A 19,766-nucleotide genomic window follows, 5' to 3' on the forward strand; every position below is an offset into this window, starting at 1 on the left:
ACTGGAATACATTTATAAAGGATATTTGCTCTCATTTCAATTCCGTTACTCCAGTCACATAGGAAAGATACTACCTATGCTCAATTCTTTCTTTTTACAAACAATTTTCAAGATATGGGATTAGTTCTTTATCATCTTCTAAAGTTGCCCTAATCACAATTATTATTCTGTAGAAGCTCAAGTTGTCAGATCTTTGGTAAGTGAGAGCCCCTCCCGAGTCCTTTTGATCCTCAAAGACATGGCACAACAAAATGTTTCTTTTCCAGCCCTAGAATCAGATGTTTTCTTAAAAGCCCTGGTTTCCATGAGTGGCAACAGGTATTGTAAACAGGAGAGCCAGGTGCTGTGGCTGCTTACTGCTACTGGGTGGGTGATTGTTTCTAGGCTGTTCTAGTGAGCAGAGCTAGGAAATCGATGTGTGGTGTGTGTGTGTGTGTGTGTGTGTGTGTGTGCGTGTGTGTGTGCGTGTGTGTGTGTGTAAACGGGATAAGCCTACATCCATATGAAACACACACTTATGCCTGGTGAAGTCATATGAATTTTTTCCAATTATATTTGGAATTAAATTTTTTAAAAAAATTTAACCTCTTCTATATTACATCTGTATTTCTTTCTTCACATTGAGAATCATGTTTCTCAAGAACACAGATGATAATGGAATTAGAAAATCCTATCATTTTAATTTAGCTTTCCTTATACACACAACAGCATTAGAAAAACAATACTTACTCTACTATCATCATTATTAATATAAAAATTGAGAGGAATTAGAGAACTTTTTGGTACATGTACACTCGATTCTCCTATCATTTCTTGTACTACATCCACATTGTGGGGCATTCTGTCATTACACACGTCACTCTTTGCTATTTAACCCTTCTTTGCTATTAGTTCTATAAGTACTATGTTTAATGGTCATGAAAGTACTTATGTTGATGTTTCTATTCTTATTTTTATTTTCTGAATCTTGTTTTTAAAGTAGATTTCAAAGGAAGAAATATTTGTTGAGTTCTTGGATGTTGATACTATTTCTTGCCTAGAGTAGATTAAATATGCTACTCTATTTTCTTCTGACTTAAAACTGTTACTGTTTTAAAAATTCTGATAATTTAAATTTCCTTCTTTAACAAATCACTTGCTATTTTCCTTAGGTGCCCATTTTTTTTTTCTTTTTCTTTGACATCCATCAATTTTCCCAGAATATGTGTTGCTATAGCTCCTCTGGGTCAGTGTTCTTGGGTGTGTACTGCACTCCTTTAATAAGCAGTTTTGATAAGGATCGTTGCCTTGACTTACAGTTTTAAGTATTGGTTTTGTTCCAGTTCTTTGGTTTTCTTCTTCAGGGATTACTGTTACCTGTACAGTGGATTTTTTTTTTTTTTTACCCTTCCTTGATGGATGTCACCTTCTTGATATTTAAAAATGTCATTCTTTTCACTTTCTATTTTGGGTAAGGCATTAACTGTTTTATTTGCTCTTCATTCCTTTTAGTTTAATATTTCATTTCTGAAAATTTTCCTTTTATTCCAAATTCTTTTCTGAGAGCTACATCACCTAACTTTTGAGCTTTTAAAACATTGATTCATGTTATTTTTACGTCTTGGGTCATGTCCTCAGTGTCTTAGCTCATGTTGAAATCAGAGTTTATTGTTTTGACTTAGACCAGGACCGATCTTTCTGGTAGGCTATATTTTCTACAGGGGTGTTATTCTGTCCTCTTTGTTCTTTTTTTTTTCTTATTGTAATTTTGTACAGGATTTGACCTTGATACTTCTCTGCTATGTGTTTTTATGTGAAATTAATTTTCCTGAGCTTTTGGGGGTCAGGAACTTTTTGAACTTGCCGGGGCACCCTCTACTCTCTCCTGTGAACCTGAGAACATGGCGGCTTGTACTCCAGGCTTCTGGCTCTGCCCACTTTACCTGGATATCCTCTTATTTTTTTGTCTCTACTATCCCCATCCTACTCAATACTGACTCACTTCTAGAAATTTCTTCTCAGTGTGGATGCTTTCCTGGGAAGGAGACCTGGCCAGATTCCTCGGGGCCCTTCAGCTCTTTCCTTGGGCCCCTTGTGCTCAGGCACCTCTGGGTGGGGCAGAGCCTCTCCCACTTTAGCAGCTGCTCTTCTTGGGGCCCCCTGTCCTGCCCTCTCCTTGCTCTTGTACCAATGCTACCATACTGTGTATGATGTGAGGTGATGCTTTGTCCTCACTCACTTGTATTTTGGAGTCTGAGGAGGAAAAATTGTCATTGAATTTTGTTGTAAGTGTAGTTGAAGGGTTTTTGGTTTTATATAGGATTTCTCTGTTTTAATGTAGGGATTCAGAGAGATAAAAATTCTAGGCTGTTACCACCATCACAGCCTTTTTCTGAGTCTTCGAAAAAAATTTACAGCGTGAAAAAAAATCGGAGCTCATTTGCTAGGATCAACCTCTTTATAGCACTTATTTGGACAGATCCCCCCACCTGCTTTTTTTACTCCTGGATTTTCATTTTCATTTCACCTCAGGGATGTCCCCAGTGACCATGGCCTTGAATCTGCTGCTACAGCATCTTCTACCTCTCCTGGAATCAACCCACTAAGCATAATTTTATCTTTTCTTGGTAGGGCTCCCCAGACTTAATGAGTTATTTAGGGCGATCTGACCCTTCACTAAATGATCCCAGGCATAAATATTTTACATGGATTCATTTCTTCTCTGCTTCCTCAGAATCTCAGCATGTCTTCTTCTGTTTAATCTTACTTTACAGTGTCAGGTGAGAGTGGTCTTTCCCTGTTTCAGGCTGAAGAGCACTCAGTCTTTACTTTGCAGTTGTGAAAAGTATTTAAATGTTGGTATTCATATTTGGTGGATGGTGGAAGGTACTAGAAGTCTAACTTCAGAGAAAAGGATCTTATTGTGATTCTGAATGTTTAGGTCTTCATTCCAATATGTTTAATTACAGTATATTTTTGTAACATCTCCACTCCCCAATAAACTTAGCTCTCACAATCATGTTAGGTCAGTGGATAAGGATGGGGGAAATTTGTTACTTTTATGTCATAAGACAGTGAATCATGTAGAAAAGTTAAACAACAGACCTGTGATGACAGAGCCAATCGGAGGATGAGTGAGGAGGAATGTGTCACTCTGGCTCTTTCTACAACACAGTTTTCAGTTGAATTTCCCATGTTCTCAGAATGAATTTCCTTGTGTGTACATATGTGCACATATACACAGATGTGCCTTATTCGATGCATGCAGATATGCTTGTGCATGCACCTGTACCTGTGTATCTGTGCACAAGTGTACACCTGAACAGCTCACTCTGCCCTCCCCACTCCTTCCTGCAAAGCTTTCTGGTCATTTCTCTGTCGTTCTTTTTTTTTTTTTTTTGATAGTGAGAAGTTAAGGTGGTGATGATGCTCCTTATATTATCAGCCTGCCTTTTGCTAGATGTGCTCACATGCATAATCTAGTTTGTACTTTTACTTCTTGGTCTTCCTCTAGACAGGAGAGATGCCTGACGATGCTGAAGTATCCCAGGGGACAAAGACCTGAAGCCCATGTTCCTTCCGGCTGGGAGCTAGACAGATCTGAGAGTGAGCTGGCTCCCCATCAATGGGGTGGCAAGTCAGGGCTGTTGAGATAAAAGCTGCTTTCAGGACTGAATTACCCTAAACAGCTCTGACACCCCGCAATCTGTAGGAGTTAATGGCTCCTGTGATGGCTGCTGTGTTGTGTGCTCAACCACCCCCTGCTCCCTGAGGGAAAGTCACTGACACATGGGAGAAGAGAAAGGTCACAGAAAAAACACTATCCTGAAAGCAGAGCTGTAAAAATTAAGTTAAGGGAGGCTTTAGGGCTAATTTGGTTACTCCCAAGTTGGCTTTGGGCCAAAGCTGTGCTAATAAAGCATTGATGTTGACATGGGTACCTAGCATTCACCCATCTGTGGCTATGCATAGGACTTGGGGCTGAGGCTTAAGTGGGAAGTGGTGGTGGAGTTTCAGAACCAGCTCTGCCCCACTCAGGCCTGAAGAGTCATGGACTTGTGCATTCGGAAGTTTTTATATAAAAAGTGGGAAAGAAGACTTGATCTAGTGTAACACCCATGGGGTTATGTCATAAGGATTTGCTGCCTCCTAAGAGAGAGAGAGAGGCAACCATGTGGGAGTCCAGGCCCCTGCACTGCTGTACTTTAGAGGATCTGGCCTATTGTTTGGCCAAACTCACAGAGTAAAATCCTTACAAAGGCCCTTGGGACTGTAATGCCTCTGGGAGATGGGTTGATGGAGGTACAGGCAGCCCAATTGGCAGGGGATTTGGAGCTAGAAAGAACAAATGTTCTGCCAGGTCTAGGTCCCTGAGCATCTCAGATGAATTGGACAGGGAGACACCACGGAGGGTAAGAAATCCCAAAGTCAAGGGCAGAAAGGAAATCAGTGAGGCATTAGGATCAAACAGTGGCCAAACAGAAAAGGTGAAGAATGCAAGATCAATAGGCTAGAGAAAGAAGGGAAGAGATGGTTCTCTGATGGTTCTCTCTGTTCTCGACCTATAATGTGGTCATGTGTTTTGTAACCATAGGACAATAAGTATGAAGAAAAGACCAAGAAGACCACAGAGCCATGAATCCTGATATTACCAGGCACTGAAATAATAATAGTCTAGTCCCATAACAAAAATAATAGTCTAGTCCCATAACAAAAATTATTTTATAGAAGACTATTGATGTTAATCAATAGTCTTCTATAAAATAATTAACATCAATAGTCTTCTATAAAATAATTTTTGTTATGGGACTAGACTCTTTCTTGGGTCCCCAACCATTGGTTGGGTCCTCCTTCAGTCTGATTGGAGCATCTTTTATCAAGACCTCTATTCTACTTTCAATGAAAGCTCCACTGACCAGAGAATCCTGCTGCTCTCAAATAGCAAAGCCAGTGGCTTGAGACCAGGTTCCCATTGCTTCTTTGGATGCTGCACATGGCCTTCAACTCCCAGGTCATTCCCACTGACCCAGAGAACTCAGTGGAGGCACACTCCCCTTCTCCACTCACCCTCTGCTGTGTCTCAGCACACTTTATGGTCAAGGTCTCTAGAGCTTATGAGAGTGGTATCTATGTTGTGGAAGGCCTTGAAGTTTCCCCAGGGCACACCAGTTACGAACAAAAATTGGGACTCTAATACCAGTAACCATAGCATTTCCTGGTTCTGCCCTGATACACACTTGAAGGCCCCTGAAACTTTCTTGCTTAGTACTCTATTGTGCCAGGCACGGTGGTGCATGCCTGTAATCCCAAGTGGCTTTGGAGGTTGAGGCAGGAAGATTGTAAGTTTGAGGCCAGTCATAGCAACTTAGGGATGCTCTGTCTCAAAATAAAAAGTAGAAAGGGCTGGGGTTGTGGTTCAGTGGTTAAGTGGTTAAGCACCCCTGGGTTTAATTCCTGGTATGAAAAAAAAATTCCGTTGACACAACACACATGCACACACCACAGTGCTCTGTTGCTGTCATCTATGTCCCCTTCCTTTTCTTCTGAGCACATCACATTTTGAAACTATGTCATGTGTACACACTAGCATGTGCACCCTCTGAGAAGGGGACTTGCTCTGTTTTATTCCCTGCCTTGTGTCCAGGACCTAAAAGTGTCAGTCACATAGGAGGTGGTTAATACATTTTTGTTAAATGAAAGACAAGCAAAACAAAATAGAAACAAGAGATTAGGCCACGTACCAGGCCCAAACCCAGTTGGGTAGTCAGAAGGGGGAGGTCATATATACAGAGGGATCAGTGGGGCTTTTGGCCCTCCTGAGCTCCTGTATTCATATTAGAGCCATGAGGGAGGGTTAAGCAGAGTAGTTCTGGTAGTAAATAGATATTTGATGGAAGCTACTTTGTAGCATGAATGAAAGAAGGTAGGCTCCCAAAGAACTGGACATACACATTCACACACTTTCTGGATCACACATACACACGTACACACACACCAGCACACACTCACACACACTAACACACACACAGCTGAGACACAGAGGGCCCTGCAGTCTTTGAGAAAACATGGGAGTCCCACTCTTTAGCAGTGGGAACACCCCACTACCCCAACGGTTGACGGAACTGACCAGTTGAGAGACTGAACGGACAGGTTAGCAGGATCAAAATCAGGAAGCCACTTGAGGGGAAAGGAACAGTCCTCTTTTTCCAGGCAGCCATTCTGAGCCCTGGGGAGATTTTCTGATTCTCAGTTCCGTTGCTAGACTATGCCTTATGTTCTTTACATGTTAACGTCAGTCCTGGGATATGATCATTTAATCTGTGAGTCACTTACAGACAAATAATAAGTAGAAGAACATGATATGTTCTCACCTTATTATGAAGGCCCTGTCAACATTCACTATAAAAACCAATCAATTCTCTCCAATCTAGTCACTTGTGTTTGTGTAGAAATATTTTTTATGGAGAATGTTCCAGAGCTTCCATGACTCCCAATATCTTGACAAGCTTTAAAAGACGAAAGAGATCCTGTTTCCATTGATAGTGATGCCTGGGTCCTTTGGGAGCAACCTTCTACCTGGAAGTCATTTATTTATTCAGAGTATAGCATGAGGGTTTTACCTGGAAATTGGTTTGGGGAATTCACTAAAGGAGAGGATCCAAAATATGAAATATTCTCCTTTTCCCCTGGGGCAAGATTTGCTTGAAACTTTTATAAAAAAATATTGAAGACAGTATACCTAGATGCACAGTTATATGTATGCACCAAAGAGCGTTCAGCTTGTAGGAGGAGATGGATCATAAATACCTTAAATATTTAGAGATGGCAACATTTGAGGGTTGATTGAATTGGCCCCAAATTTTAGGTTATACATTTAGCTAATAATGTTAATAGCTGTACTACACAACATTTTATATTAGAAAAGTATTTTATAACTCTTGAAGCCATTAGAAATGGTCTTGTTTGCTCACTACAATATACAGCTTTGAGAAAGAACCATGGTCTCTAGGATTCTTTGCTATACTGGGACACTCAGCAGGTGCTTCTTGAATACACAAATTCCTGTGAGATATTGAACAGTCGGGTTTGAGCTGGATTTTGGGAATTCTTTTTTTTTTTTTTTTGGTACTGGTTATTGAACCCAGGCCCTCAAGCATGCTCGGCAATTGTCCTATCACTGAGTGACATTCTCAGCCCCTTCTAAAAAATTTTATTTTGAGACAGGGTCTCTCTAAATTGCCCAGGTTGGCCTTGAACTTGCAATCCTGCCTTAACCTCCCCAGTTGCTGGGATGACCTGTGAGAATCCCCAGGGGGCTCTCAGGGTTTCCTGGTGATTGGGTGATCTCTGGCACACAACCATTGTAGAATGGTTCTGAGATGGTCTCCTGTCTCCTGATGTCCACATCCTACCTAATCCCCTACCTTTGAGCATGGGTAAGACGTGTGAGTTGCTTTAACCAATAGAACATGAAAAGGTGATGGGATGTCATTTTCATGACTTTGAAATTGTAACTTCTGTCCTGCTAGCTGGCTTACTTTTTCCTCCCTCCCTCCCTCCCTCCTTCTCTCTATTCTACTAGCTTCAATAAAGCAAGCTGCTGTGGCCAGGAGAAACTAAGGGTGGCCGGAACCTGCAGGAACTGCCAACAACCATGTGGACTTGGGAAGGAATCCTCCCCCCGTCAAGCTTTTGAATGAGTCCCCAGCCCTAGCTAACACCTTGAAGCAGAACACCCTGCTGAAACATAAGAAACAGATTAACAAATAAATGTGTTGTAAGCCACTGTGTGTATGGTAATGTGTCTCAAAACAATAGATAACTACACACTCATTCAAAGTCCCTCTCCTAAAGTTTGGCTTTCTTTTTTTAAAGCACCCAGCAGGGAGGGTACTTACTGGCTGGGCTGAATTCTACCTGGGCTTTCTCTCCTCCTTGACTTGGTGATCGCTAAGGCAGTTTCACCTCTTCTTTTCCTTTTGGGAGGGGAAAGCAGGGAAGACTCCCTTTTGTAATTAAGCATTTTAGCCTCTGTCCTCCTGGATCCTCTGTCCAGCTCAGACCTGGATGAATTTAGAAAGTCACACTCCTCTGTGAAGGCCAATGACGCTTGGCTGCAACAAGCAGGGAGCGGGCAGGCTCTGAGGGGATGTGGGCTCGCTTTACAGGCAGAAGCACCGAGTCTGGGAGAAGACTGATGATTAAAAGTGCTCTTCCTAAACAGCCAGTGCTTAATGCACTCCTGCTGATGGAGGGGCCCTTTGTGTGCCGCTGGTCTTTGAGCTAAATGGTCTTAATCAAGCAGTGCTGAGCCTGGAGTTCCTGGATCATTTGTTGTCTCCCACTTATGTAACCTGTCACTGAAACAAATGGGAAAAAACAACATGTTTTCTCAGACCAGCTGAGCAACAGGAAGGGAACGGCTCCCGCCGGCTGCTCGGGGGAGCCACGGCCCCCTATGGCATTAGGTGACTTGCCAGTAGCTTTGCCCTAGTTCCACCACCACGGAGTGTTTGGCTGGAGTTCATGAGGCTTTCTGGACTCTGTCAGAGCTGACTGGAGTGCTCTGAAGTGACTTGAGGCCTGGCTTTCTCACAGGACACTGGGTTTCTTTTTGAAAATAATTGGTTCAGAATAATTGGTCATGCACCATTCAGGACAGGACCAAGTCAGAGCTGTGGGTTGAGAGGGCCACTGGTCCTAATTCTAGATGGGATCAGAATCAGAGACTGAGGAAGAGACCAGAATCTCTCTTGTGCTGGGAGAACTGTGGCTTCACTTGGGGCTCATGTGGCACAGCTCTGGGTGGCCCATTTTTCCTGTGCAGTGCTTGACTTGGTCATAGTCACAGTCCCCGAGGTACCCTGAGCATGCCTGTTAGACTGAACTGGAGTCTATACAAGTTCTTTTTCTAGGACCAGGATTCAGGGAGAGCAGAGCTGTTGTGTGTGTCTAGCACTGAGCTGAGTCTTCTGAGAGGGAAGAGAAAGAGCCCGTGTGGACGCCCACATAGGTGGCTCCCAGTGTTGGTGAGCAGTCGGGTGACATTTGGTATCGTTCCTAGGTGGTGTGGGTTTAGAGAAAGGAAGGCTTTGGAGTTGCAGCCTTGACTTTGAACACTGGCTCTGCAGTGGATTATTAGGGGGTCACCTACCCTCTGATCCTCTGTTTCATCTGTTTTAAAAGAGATGGGGACCATGGCCATGCCTCATGAAGCTTACTCTGTCAGTCACCTCTCCAAACCCTTGACACACATCAATTTATATGACCCTCCTATCAAACCATGCAATGTAAATAAGGATAATAAATACACCAATTTTTGCTATAAGGAAGCAAAGTGCAGAATGGAGAAGGGAGATACTTCACGTGAGTGGTGTGGCTGGGATTTCGAGCAGGGCTGTGGCCTTAAACCTGTGCTGCATTGCTTCCTCATAGTGGTGTCCACCCTCAGGGCTCAGCAAGAATCAAGGAGAAGGATGCTAAATGTGCTTAGGAACAGCCGGTACATCTGTGTACAAATGGAACTTGGTGGCTAACAAATGGTGGCACATACACCAGGAAGTTCTGTTGCTGGTGGGTGCTCTGCCTGCAACCCAGTCTTCAGTTCTACCCTGTCACTGTCAGCCGGTCCCTGGGGAAGTGCTTTCTTTCCCTTGGCTACCGAGCAGACTCTGGTCCTTGGAGTTGGCCACTTCTTGGGGATGGATGGTGACTGGCTGTCTCATAGGCAGGGCCTCTTCCACTGGGAGAAACTTGTTCATGTGAGTAAAGGGATCACCAAGTCCCCTAAACCTTGGGGACACTAGCTCCTGGGGGTAGGGGCAGTGAGATGCACCCAAATGAAAAGTGGGGAGGATGGGGAGGATGCCAAACTTGATGCAGTGACTGGGAGCCTAAGCCTTGCTAAGGCTGGTGCCTCCGGTGTCACCATTCCTATGCTTGCTATAAAGAGGTGATGAGCTAAAATTAGCAAAATAAAAGAACACACAGCACATGGGTAGACAGCAGCTGGCTGAGCAGGGGAGTGGCTGGTGCCCTGGTAGTTTCCAAGGGTTGTATCTAGGGTCTTATCCCTCCCTCTCCTTAAAGAGTCGTTCCCCTTGGTTGAAGGGGTGCTAACAGAAGTGCTTCCAGGTGCACTCACGAAGGCTAGGGTGCATGGAGGAATGCCAATTAGGGGCAATTATCAGCTTTCTTATAGGAGTGGGTACGCTGCCTTCCTGGTGTACTGTCTTAAATGTTAGTGAAAATGCTGATGTTCTGTTTAAGCAAAAACTAATATAAGAAGCAGGGTTTTTCAGAACGAAGAGATCCTTTTAGAACACCTTTCCAACAAAGGGATTTCTCTCAGGTTACTTTATCACAACTTTGCCCTTCTAGATATTATTATTGGCCTAGAAAACTTTTAATTTCTGCATGATTTGAAAGAAACTTGCTCTTTAGCCTTTTATAAAAGTTGTATAACACTGCAAATTACTTAACTTCTCTGGACCTCAGTTTCCTCATCTGTTAAAGGGGGCTAATGTTATGGCACCAACAAATAAGGTAATGAGCAAACTTCCTGCCCCGGGGAATACTCAGGGAACAGCAGTTACTATCCTTGTGTGATGAGAGAATGACGTAACACCAGGCCTTTGCTCTTTGTTAGAAACTTAAAAGATGCTGTGTGGCTCTGAGCCCACTTTACCACCTTCCCCAGGCCCAGGCTGCTCCTCTGCAATGAGTTTGGGCTGCAGTCCTGGGCTGCTAAACTTTGTTGCTAACCAAGCCTTCCTGAAGGGTTATCTGAGATGTGAACTCTGGCCTCCCACTCCCAGGCATTCCACAGGGCTGCAGGGGCCCAGAAATCGGCATTTAAAAAAAAATAAACATTTATTTATTTATTTTGCAGTAGAATGCATTTTGACATATAGTATACAAATGGAGTAAGGGAGTTGTCGGAGCTCCCTTACTTATTCCTCTGGCTGTACAGGTTCAGAGTTCCTCCAGTAGTGTAATGATACATGTATGTAGGGTAATGATGTCTGTCTCTTTCTACCATCCTTCCTGTCCCCGCAACTCCACCTCTGCCCTCACTCCCCTCTACACAAACCAAAGAAATTTGCATGTTTACTAAGCAGCACTTGCAGATGCCCCCCTCAGCATGGTGAACCAGGTGCAGATGATATGAGGACAGTGGAGAAACCCTGGCCTGTATCTAGGTCCCTGGTGGGCTGAATAGCTCACTGCTGCATTGGGAAGGCCTGGACTATGCCCATAATTGGGCAATTCTAGGATACTGTTGATGACAAGAGCTTAACTTGAGTGGCTCTCTTGCTCCCCCCACCCCGACTAGTCTCCCGACCACTCACATCTTGGGACTTGTCTCCTGACCACTCACATCTTGGGACTTCCTGCCTCCCAAACTGGCATACGGTGAAGAACAAAGACTAAAAGAAGGCATCTTGGCTTCCTCTCGACCCCCAGCCTGGTATGGGGTGATTGTGATGCCAACAAGCGATGAGACGATGGGACCTTTTAGAACTGGATTTGAACACCTTAGTTAGGAGCAGGTGAACCAAAGGGAAGGGACCTTCCTACAGGGGTGTGTCGCTGAAGTAAACTTGGCCAGGGAGGCAGGGGTCTGTGTGCAGAAGGCTCCGAGGGAAACAAAGCCCACCGAGTGGGAAGATGGGCTCTGGGGAAGGGGTGGCCCACGAAGCCTGCCTTGCAATAATGCCGTCATCCCTAGAAGGGCGTGCTTGGAACATAATGGCTCTAACTACAAATTCTATTAACTCTAATAGTTGTTCTGTGGTGAATGGATAATGCATTTAGCAGAAATAGACCCAATCAATTTATATGAAACACATAAAACTTTCTCATTGGAATTGGCATCTGTTCTTGAATCACAGGAGCATGTGTGGAAATGGACAGTCTGTCACCCTGACTCCTGGGCACATTAGCTGGGCCACAGGTTAATTGGAGAGATGGACCAAATAAAGCTACAGCTCCCTTACGCCAAATCCCGTCGGCCCTCAGAATCGTGGGGCTAGGAATGGGAAGGGACTTGGAGACTGTCTACCTCAAACCTTGACTTTGTGAAAACAGCAATATCTGCCCTTGTCTGTGTTCACATCAGTCCTTCTCACCCCAGGTGCTACTAATCTGCTACTGGAAGGTTCATTGACATGTCCAGGAGGTCATGTGAGGTGGAGTGGCCCCAGGAATGGAGCTTGCTAGTGCAAACCAGCAGGGACCCCTTGCAGAGCTTTGGACCCCTGATCCTCTTTTCTTACAGGATTCTACATTTCATTGCTTTTCTCCCCACTTTGGCAAGAGATACACTACACTCTGAAAATGGTGAAGCAAACTGTTACCAGATGATTTAAAGGCAAGGATGTGGTTTTAAAGACAGGACTCCACAGCTGGAACTGTGGGATTGGGTCTCATGTTCACTGAGCTGAAGCCCTTTAGATCTTCCAATGTAGCATCTGAGCTCCAAGGAGAGGGCAGAGGCGTGTTGGCCCCTGGGGACTGCTTGTCCTCACCCGGGCTTTTCAGGCAGGGAGGTGGCAGGGCATAGTTATACCCCCACACCTCTAACATCGTCTCTTACCACAAGAGAGGGAGACAGAGAGAGAGACAGAGACGGAGACAGGGAGAGAGGGAGAGGTGGTGGTGGGGGCGGGAGAATGAGAGGGAGGGAGGGCGAGGGCCGGCTCTGCAGCCGTGATTGCATTATCCCAACCATTTGGTTAGCGTAATTGCATGTGCAAAGCTGACAAATGTAATTTCCCTGGACTTAATACTTGCCCCATTTTCTCCTTCAGCTTCTTCATCTGATTAGCTAAAGTGACTCAGAGGCTTCCGAGAACCCCTTGTGAAGCACCTTTACCCTGACGAGAGGCTCCAGCGGCTCAGTCTGCCCCCGCTGGGCTCGAGGTGAGGGAGTCAGGCTGAATGGCTTGGGGGACATGAGGCGTATTTAGGGAAATTTGGGAGCTTTGTGAGTAACGTTTCCCAAAGGCCCGATTTGGCCTTTGTGTTTCTAGGGGTGGCTCTAACACCTGCCTGGAGGAGAGCAGAAATGCCACCAGCCACCCCTGTTCCAGCTCAGCAGAAACTGACAGCGCTGAACTTTGGAAAGAAAATCTTATTATCTTGTCTCCTGATTCTTTGTCACAGCGTTGGGAGCTGATTCGTTTACTGATCATGCAGGGGCTCTTATCGGGGCACTCTCCTACCTCTTCCCATTTTGGTGTTTATCTCTGACAGGAGACGTTTGTACCTGGCCGTGGTTTAGCTGGGTGAGAGGGTGTGCACTTTGGGTTCACACCCTGGCCCCGCTCCCTGCCAGCCAGGGGACTCTGAATTCCTTTTCGGCTTTTTCTTTTTCCCTATGATGGTAACAACAGTAACCATCTCAGGGCTAATGTGGGGACAAGTTGATGGGCAAAGCCATGTTGTAGCCCAGGATCAGGGCCACTCAGTGTTTGTTCCTTTTCTTCCCCCACACCAGGCCCTGTCCTTCCGTCCTTTTCTAGGGGTCCCTGCCAGGTTAGAAGCTCTGAGCTAGGTTACAACTGGCACTGAAGGCCCATCCTGCAGGTTCACGGGCTGCTCTCCTCCCCCAGGCCAGAAGCTCCAGAAGGGCGAGTCTGGTCAGCCTGATCCCTGTTGTAGCCACACACAGTGCTGGGCACAGGGGAGGTGCTAGGGACATGTTTTTGCTGGGTGATTATTTCTGAAGAGGTGTGGCCTGGCCTCGGTCTTCAAGAATCCTCAGGACCCCTCCTTGGTCCTCTTTGTTGGAGGCACATGACTCTAGTTCAATCAATCATCTACCAACCCTTTCCTGTTCTAGACTGGGAGCTCTTTGAGTTCCTCACCTGGGTCACATCTGCTCAGCATCTCTGAGCTCAGATCTGGCCACAGAGCAAGTGAGCCAGGACTGCAGGTGGGTCTGGAGAAAGCCAGGTGAGGGTAGGGGTAAGGTGGCCAGTTCCTCCTGACCATGAGGCTGAGTCCAAGGGTTAAGTGGACCTTTCCTGGGAAATTGCCCTCCAAACAGAGACACCCACACCTCCACAGAAAAATCTGGTTTCTTTCCTAAATTTATAAAGTTACAAATTTGTAAAAATTTCCTGAATTTATCACAAGGGGGTAGTAGTTGGCCAAAGGCGAACTCAGATTTGCAAGAATCTTTAGCAGGATGAAACTAGGGGTTTTAAGTCATGATGGAGAGATGTCTCCTGCTGCTGAGCACCCAAGCTGCTTTTCCATGGGGCAGTGGGCTCCTGGGAAAGTAGTGGCTCCTTCTTAGGTGTCCCAGAGCCTTCCCAAGGAGCCCTGGGTGGCTGATGAGGCTGCCCAAGGATGTATTTGGCTCAATGTCCTCTTCCATCCAGAAGTGAAGAGATCACTGGTCAGTAGCTACTGCCTGTATCTTGAGGTGGGCTGAGGACTTGGGGTGGAGATACTTGGTAGGCAAAGCTCGCATTTCAGTGGAAGTCACTCCCACCCCTCAGGCTCCACTCACTTCTAATTCTATTTGGAAGTGGTGGGGAGTCTTCACCACTTTTGAGCCATCCCGTGATTTCATTAGCCTGAGTGGCCATTGGGCAGGCCCTTATTGATTAGCCTTTTAGGGACAGTGGGGGTTATGTGGCAATAAACCCAGACTCAGGCAGGGTGGACGGCTGTGTCTTAAGTGCCAGCTGCAGGGCTGATGGCTGCTGACATCTGAGAACCCAGCTCGAGCCTCCGGCCGCCCACCAGTCAATCAATAGATGTTTCTGGAGCCCTGCTATGTAATCAGTGCTGGTGGTTAGGCCAGAGCGGGGGGTTTGCTTCCATGTTTTCCTAACATACTGAAAAGGAAAATTTGGTCTCTTTCCTAAGTTTATAAAGTTACAAATTTGTAAAAATTTCCTGAATTTATCACAAGGGGATAGTAGTTGGCCAAAGGCGAACATGTAAATGGATGTGAATTATTGGGATTGAGTGGCAGGAAGGGACACTGGGTGGGAAAGGTTGTAGGCTGCTTCCCTCAGGTTAGACATTTCCATGAACCATGAGGGCATTTGGAGAAATAGAGAAGGCTGGGCGTCCTGCAGGCTGGGTTCCCCTCTGTGTGGAAGAATGGAAAAGTTTTTCAGGTTCTAGTGGAAGGTGAAGGAGGCAGCAAAGGTCAGAAACAATAGGAAAAGCAACAAACTCTTTCCCATGGGGTTGGCAGTTGGGTTGGATCAGGCAGGAGACAGGGATGGGTGAGGGTCAGTCTTAAGGTAGCTTTTGGGAGGGGGACAGAAAGGAAAGGAGTTCTCCAAGGATTAAACAAAACTGACATTAATCAATAAGGGGGAATCAGTAAATTTAGTGGCAAAGCTGTAGTCTCTACCTTATTTTTAATCCTTTGTACTGTATAAGAACTTTACATCATAAGTAGAAATCAGAGATTTATCATGTCTGTGTCATTGTGATAAACACGTTTCTTAGGAAAAAGAGAAAGAGAGTGCAGGTGGACTGTGTGCCGGGCAGAGGCTTCCGGAGGTTACTGGTGTCTGAAAAGCGTCACGTGCTCAGACCCTGAGGCCACCCTGGAGGAACCCTGTCACTTTCTGGGATGAGGTCTCTATGGCCTCAGCTTCTCTGGGGTTAGGCTCCCAGCCTCTGATCTCATAACCGCCAGGACCATCCACTGAATTTGGAGATAGGAAGAGTGACTGAGAAGTGGCACCTATCCCCATGACAAGTCCTCTAGCCTGGGGGACACTGATCAGAAGAGCTCTGTCAGGGATCCCGCTCTGGGGAGGCATCTGGGGCTTTGCTCTGGTAGGGTGGCCCACTCTTCTGTAAGAGCCTTGGCCTAGAGATCAACCCTCTTCCTGAAGAGAGGGAATCTGGTGGTCAGGTTTGCTTTCTTCAGTATATGGAGGTAGTTTCAAGGAATTGAGTTGAGGAAAGAGTACCCACTTGGTTCTCCCATCTGTGTGGGGCCTGGGGTTCCTCAGATGTGGAGGAAACTTGTTCCTTCACACAACTTCCGGTGGCTTCCATTGCTCAGGCAATAGGAGACGCTCACAGTTTTCTCTTGGGGCCTCCTAACCAAAATGCAGGTGACGTTCCTCTTAAAGGTTGGCCGTATTATTCTTTGACCATAACTCCCCACCCCAATCACAGCACGTACCTTTCTTCTGCCTTTTGAAACCAGAATTTACATTGCTCAAATTTGTGAGCTGAACCCTTACCTGTCGGGTCAAAGGTGGGAGGCTGTTCAGATGTATTTTTCGAGGTTTTCTGGTCCTTGTTTGGGTTTCTCTCAAACAGATTTCTCGATTTGGGTTCTGCATTCTGTAGTATCTTGTCCTCCCCACTGACTGCAATGAGAAGACCCCATGGAATGAGTTAGATGAGGCTCAATCTCAGGGAGAGAGGTGAGTTCACACTGGGGAAGGGGGAGAGATGATTAGGCTTAGGTTAAGGAGGGTAGTACAGCCATGGGTCCTTGGGGTTGGGCAGACAGAGGGCTGGGGCCGGGTGAACTCACTGGTGAGGTAGCAGTCCAGGCTGATGGAGATATTGTCAAAAGCCACGGTGGCTCGGGATCCTTGTCCCCACCATGCAACCATCTGCAGCCAGAACCTGTAGTGTCAAGAGGAATGTGTGTGAGAAGCAACCTGGGTGGGGGGATGGGGCATGCCCTAGAATGATGTCCAGCATTTGTGTGCTGGTCTCCTAGCTCAGAATTTCAGTTGAGCAACTTCTCCAACACTGAGCATAACTTTTTCAGAAGGATTGCCGATAGCTGGCGCCTCACCTTAAAAAACCAATTTGGAGTCCAGGGACTGGGCCCAGGACTCCCTGAAAACCAGAAGAGACCTCTTTTGCTTTCTGGGGTTACAGGAGTTATGCAAGTGTGGGTTTGATATTCAGCTGGTGCTTACCCATGGGATTGAAGTCATTATTAAAATATCAACATACTCTATGTCAACCTTTAAAGAACACGAGTGCCCCTTGCTCGTCACTTCAGGCAAGGAAGCTCCTTCCCTGGTGCCCCCTGGGTTTTCCCACTGACCAGCAAACAAAGGGTTAATTCCTGGTGGTAGTGGCCTCAAGCATCCTGGGTCTTGGCCACCATCACTTGCAGTTCCCAACTGGTTGTTAAATATTAAGTGATATGGCTATTATTCCTGGGAGTGTTTGTAGCTAACAGACTGGGTCATAAAGTGTTCATGATGACTCCTTGAGATCATGTTTCTTTCCAGCCTTTTCCTAGCCTTGGAGGGCCAGGTCCTCCGACTGCAGCCAGAGAAAGCTTTAGAGTGAAATAAACAGTGAAAAATACCTTTGGTTCATTTATTTCCTGGGAAATTACCCTCCTGTAAGGCTGTCAGCCAACCAGCTCTTTCCTGCTATAAAGTGAAGTTTTTCTGAGAACCCTGAAAACCTTTCTCGCCCTTCAGGAAGTCAATCCAGAATTACCTGCTGAAGAGTGTGAAGTGTATGGCATAGATGTTAAAATATTAAGAGAGGAAAGCCATGCCTGTCAGTTGGTGACTGGCTGAAGCCTGTAGCCATACAGTGGGATACTATTCTGCAGTAAAAAAAGAGCGGGCCAGGAGACGCGCTATAAAATAGATGGATCTCAAAAACATTATGCTAAGTTAAAGGAGCCAGAATAAATTAAAGACCTCATAAGGAACGATTCCATGTACAGGAAGCATCGAGAATAGGCAAATCTACAAAGAAAGAGAATAGATTAGTGGTTGCCTGGGGCTGGGAGTGGGAATGATACTGACTACAAACTAGCACAAGGGCTCTTGTTGGGATGATGGAAATGCTGTAAAACCCGATTGTGGTGCTCTTTGCATCATTCTGTAAGTTTGTTAAAAGTTATTGATTTGTACACTAAAAATGGGAAAATGTTATGGTGTGGAAATTTTAACTTGATAAAACTGTTAGGAAAGGGGGAAAGGAGAGAGAGAAAGAGGGAGAGAGGGAAAGAGGTGGGGGGAGAGACAGAGAGAGAGAGAGAACGAACAAACCCAGGTAGAATGGAGGGCGTGGCAAGAGTGGAAAACTAGCACAGGGGTGGGACTGACAGCCTGGAGCCAGCAGAGTAGGGAGGGTTGCAGGAATGACCAGAGACAGCCTGTTCGTGGAGGGAAGAAAGGCACACAGGGAGGAAAAGGAGGGGGAGAGAATATGTGCTCACACTTGTTTGTAGCGAGGGAGTGAAGATGGAGCCAGAAGTTAGCCACAGCAGGGTGGGAAGTCCCCATTATGACCATAAGCTGATGACCTCTGGTCACCGTGCAGAAGAGGCAGATGCTGGCTGGGTGATTTCTGGCCAGAGAGCAGTTAGTGCCTCCCATGGAGGAAAGTCCTGGAGTTAACTCTAACTAAATAGTGCATTTGTGATTGATTATTCTTAACGGAACTACTACTCCATCACTCTGCCTGGGCCTTCACCTATCTTGTGAAATCTGGTCACAATCCTTTTTGTCTGTTGGCCAAAATTAGAGAACCCAATCTGCTTTGATTCCAAAGAAGAAATGACTGAATCTATTGTATCCCTGGCCAGACACCCTGGTCCCCTTAAGCCATGTTCCCCATGGTGGGGTCTATATGCCCCTCCTCCACAGGACAGACCAGCAGTGAGGCCTGGTAGTTGGTTGGGTGTGGAAGGAGGAGTGTCCCATGGAGAAGCCCACAGTCTATTCTGGGACACGGGAGGATGCTGGGCGAGCGAGCACAGGAACCTGTGCAGTGGGCTGTGGGGAAGGAGCACTTACATTGGGCTGGTGAGCTTAGAGGACAACAACAGGGGAGGTGGATTTAAGTTGGCTTTGAAGTAGGAGAGGATACCAGGATGTGGGTACCAGGAGAATAGAGCATGGTGAGGAGAAGGAATTGTTGCAAGAGATGTGTCAGCAGGGACAGAGACTGTCCCACTTGGTGTGAGGGATGTGGATGGAGGTAAGGATGGTGAGGTGCTTAGAGGCCAGGCTAAAGAGTCTCTACTGTCATTTCATAAAAGAATGGCGGTGGGGGGTGCATTGCAAGTTTCCAACAAGACAGTTGCAAAAGCAAAGATCTCTTTAAGGATAATTATGGTGGGATCACCATGGCAGGATGAGGACGAATGAAAGGTAGAGACAAGACAGGGTCAATTGCAAGGTGAGAGGCACTTCTGCATGTGGGTCTGATACACAGACCTGACACACCTGCACGGAGTTTCTCCATGAGCCTTGGCAAGGGCGTAGCCATGATTTCCCCAGGACTCCACAGGAAACACGGTCTGTGGACAAGTTCTTGGCTTGTGCCTGTGTCACCTTGCACAAAGCCCGGCCTGGGAAACTTATCTGGGAACCTAGGGCCCTAATACTGCTGCCTTGTTCTCTTTAAAGCAAATGCAAGCTCTAGGGAATAGGCACTTAAGAGAACAGGCACTTAAGACTCCTCAGAAGGGGGGGAGTGGAAAGAAGCGTACTCCTAGGTAGAAGCATCAGGAAGGCAGAGCTGCCTGATGCTCCTGTGCTGAGGTGGGCAAGGGCCCTGCAGCAGCCCACCACTCCTATTTCCACCCAGATCTCCCGATCTGTCATCCACAGATGGAGGGGCCAGGTAGGTACTGATTGCAGTGCAAGTACCTGCCAGGAGGACCCGAGGTGCCTGAGCAAGTAAGCGATATATGTATGCTTGTGGAGTGGGAGGAGGGAGAAAATCCCTGCTGTCCCCTCCATGGGCCCTTCCGGGAAGCCGCATGTGTCCCCTCTCATCCCTGGTCTCCCGGCTCCTCT

At 46.3% G+C, this 19,766-nt stretch overlaps 1 protein-coding gene across 1 annotated transcript in view; it reads right to left on the reverse strand.

The window, feature by feature from the left end:
- Window positions 1-19,766, reverse strand: part of Alk (ALK receptor tyrosine kinase) — a 643,754-nt gene that overhangs the window by 58,157 nt on the left and 565,831 nt on the right. The window contains exons 10-11 of the mRNA XM_027933420.2: window positions 16,511-16,605; window positions 16,212-16,340 (exon numbers count right to left, since the gene is read on the reverse strand). Of these exons, the coding sequence (XP_027789221.1) occupies window positions 16,212-16,340; window positions 16,511-16,605 (224 nt within the window). The remainder of the gene's footprint in view (window positions 1-16,211; window positions 16,341-16,510; window positions 16,606-19,766) is intronic.

Source organism: Marmota flaviventris, chromosome 14 (genome assembly GCF_047511675.1).
Source record: "Marmota flaviventris isolate mMarFla1 chromosome 14, mMarFla1.hap1, whole genome shotgun sequence".
Taxonomy (NCBI): domain Eukaryota; kingdom Metazoa; phylum Chordata; class Mammalia; order Rodentia; family Sciuridae; genus Marmota; species Marmota flaviventris.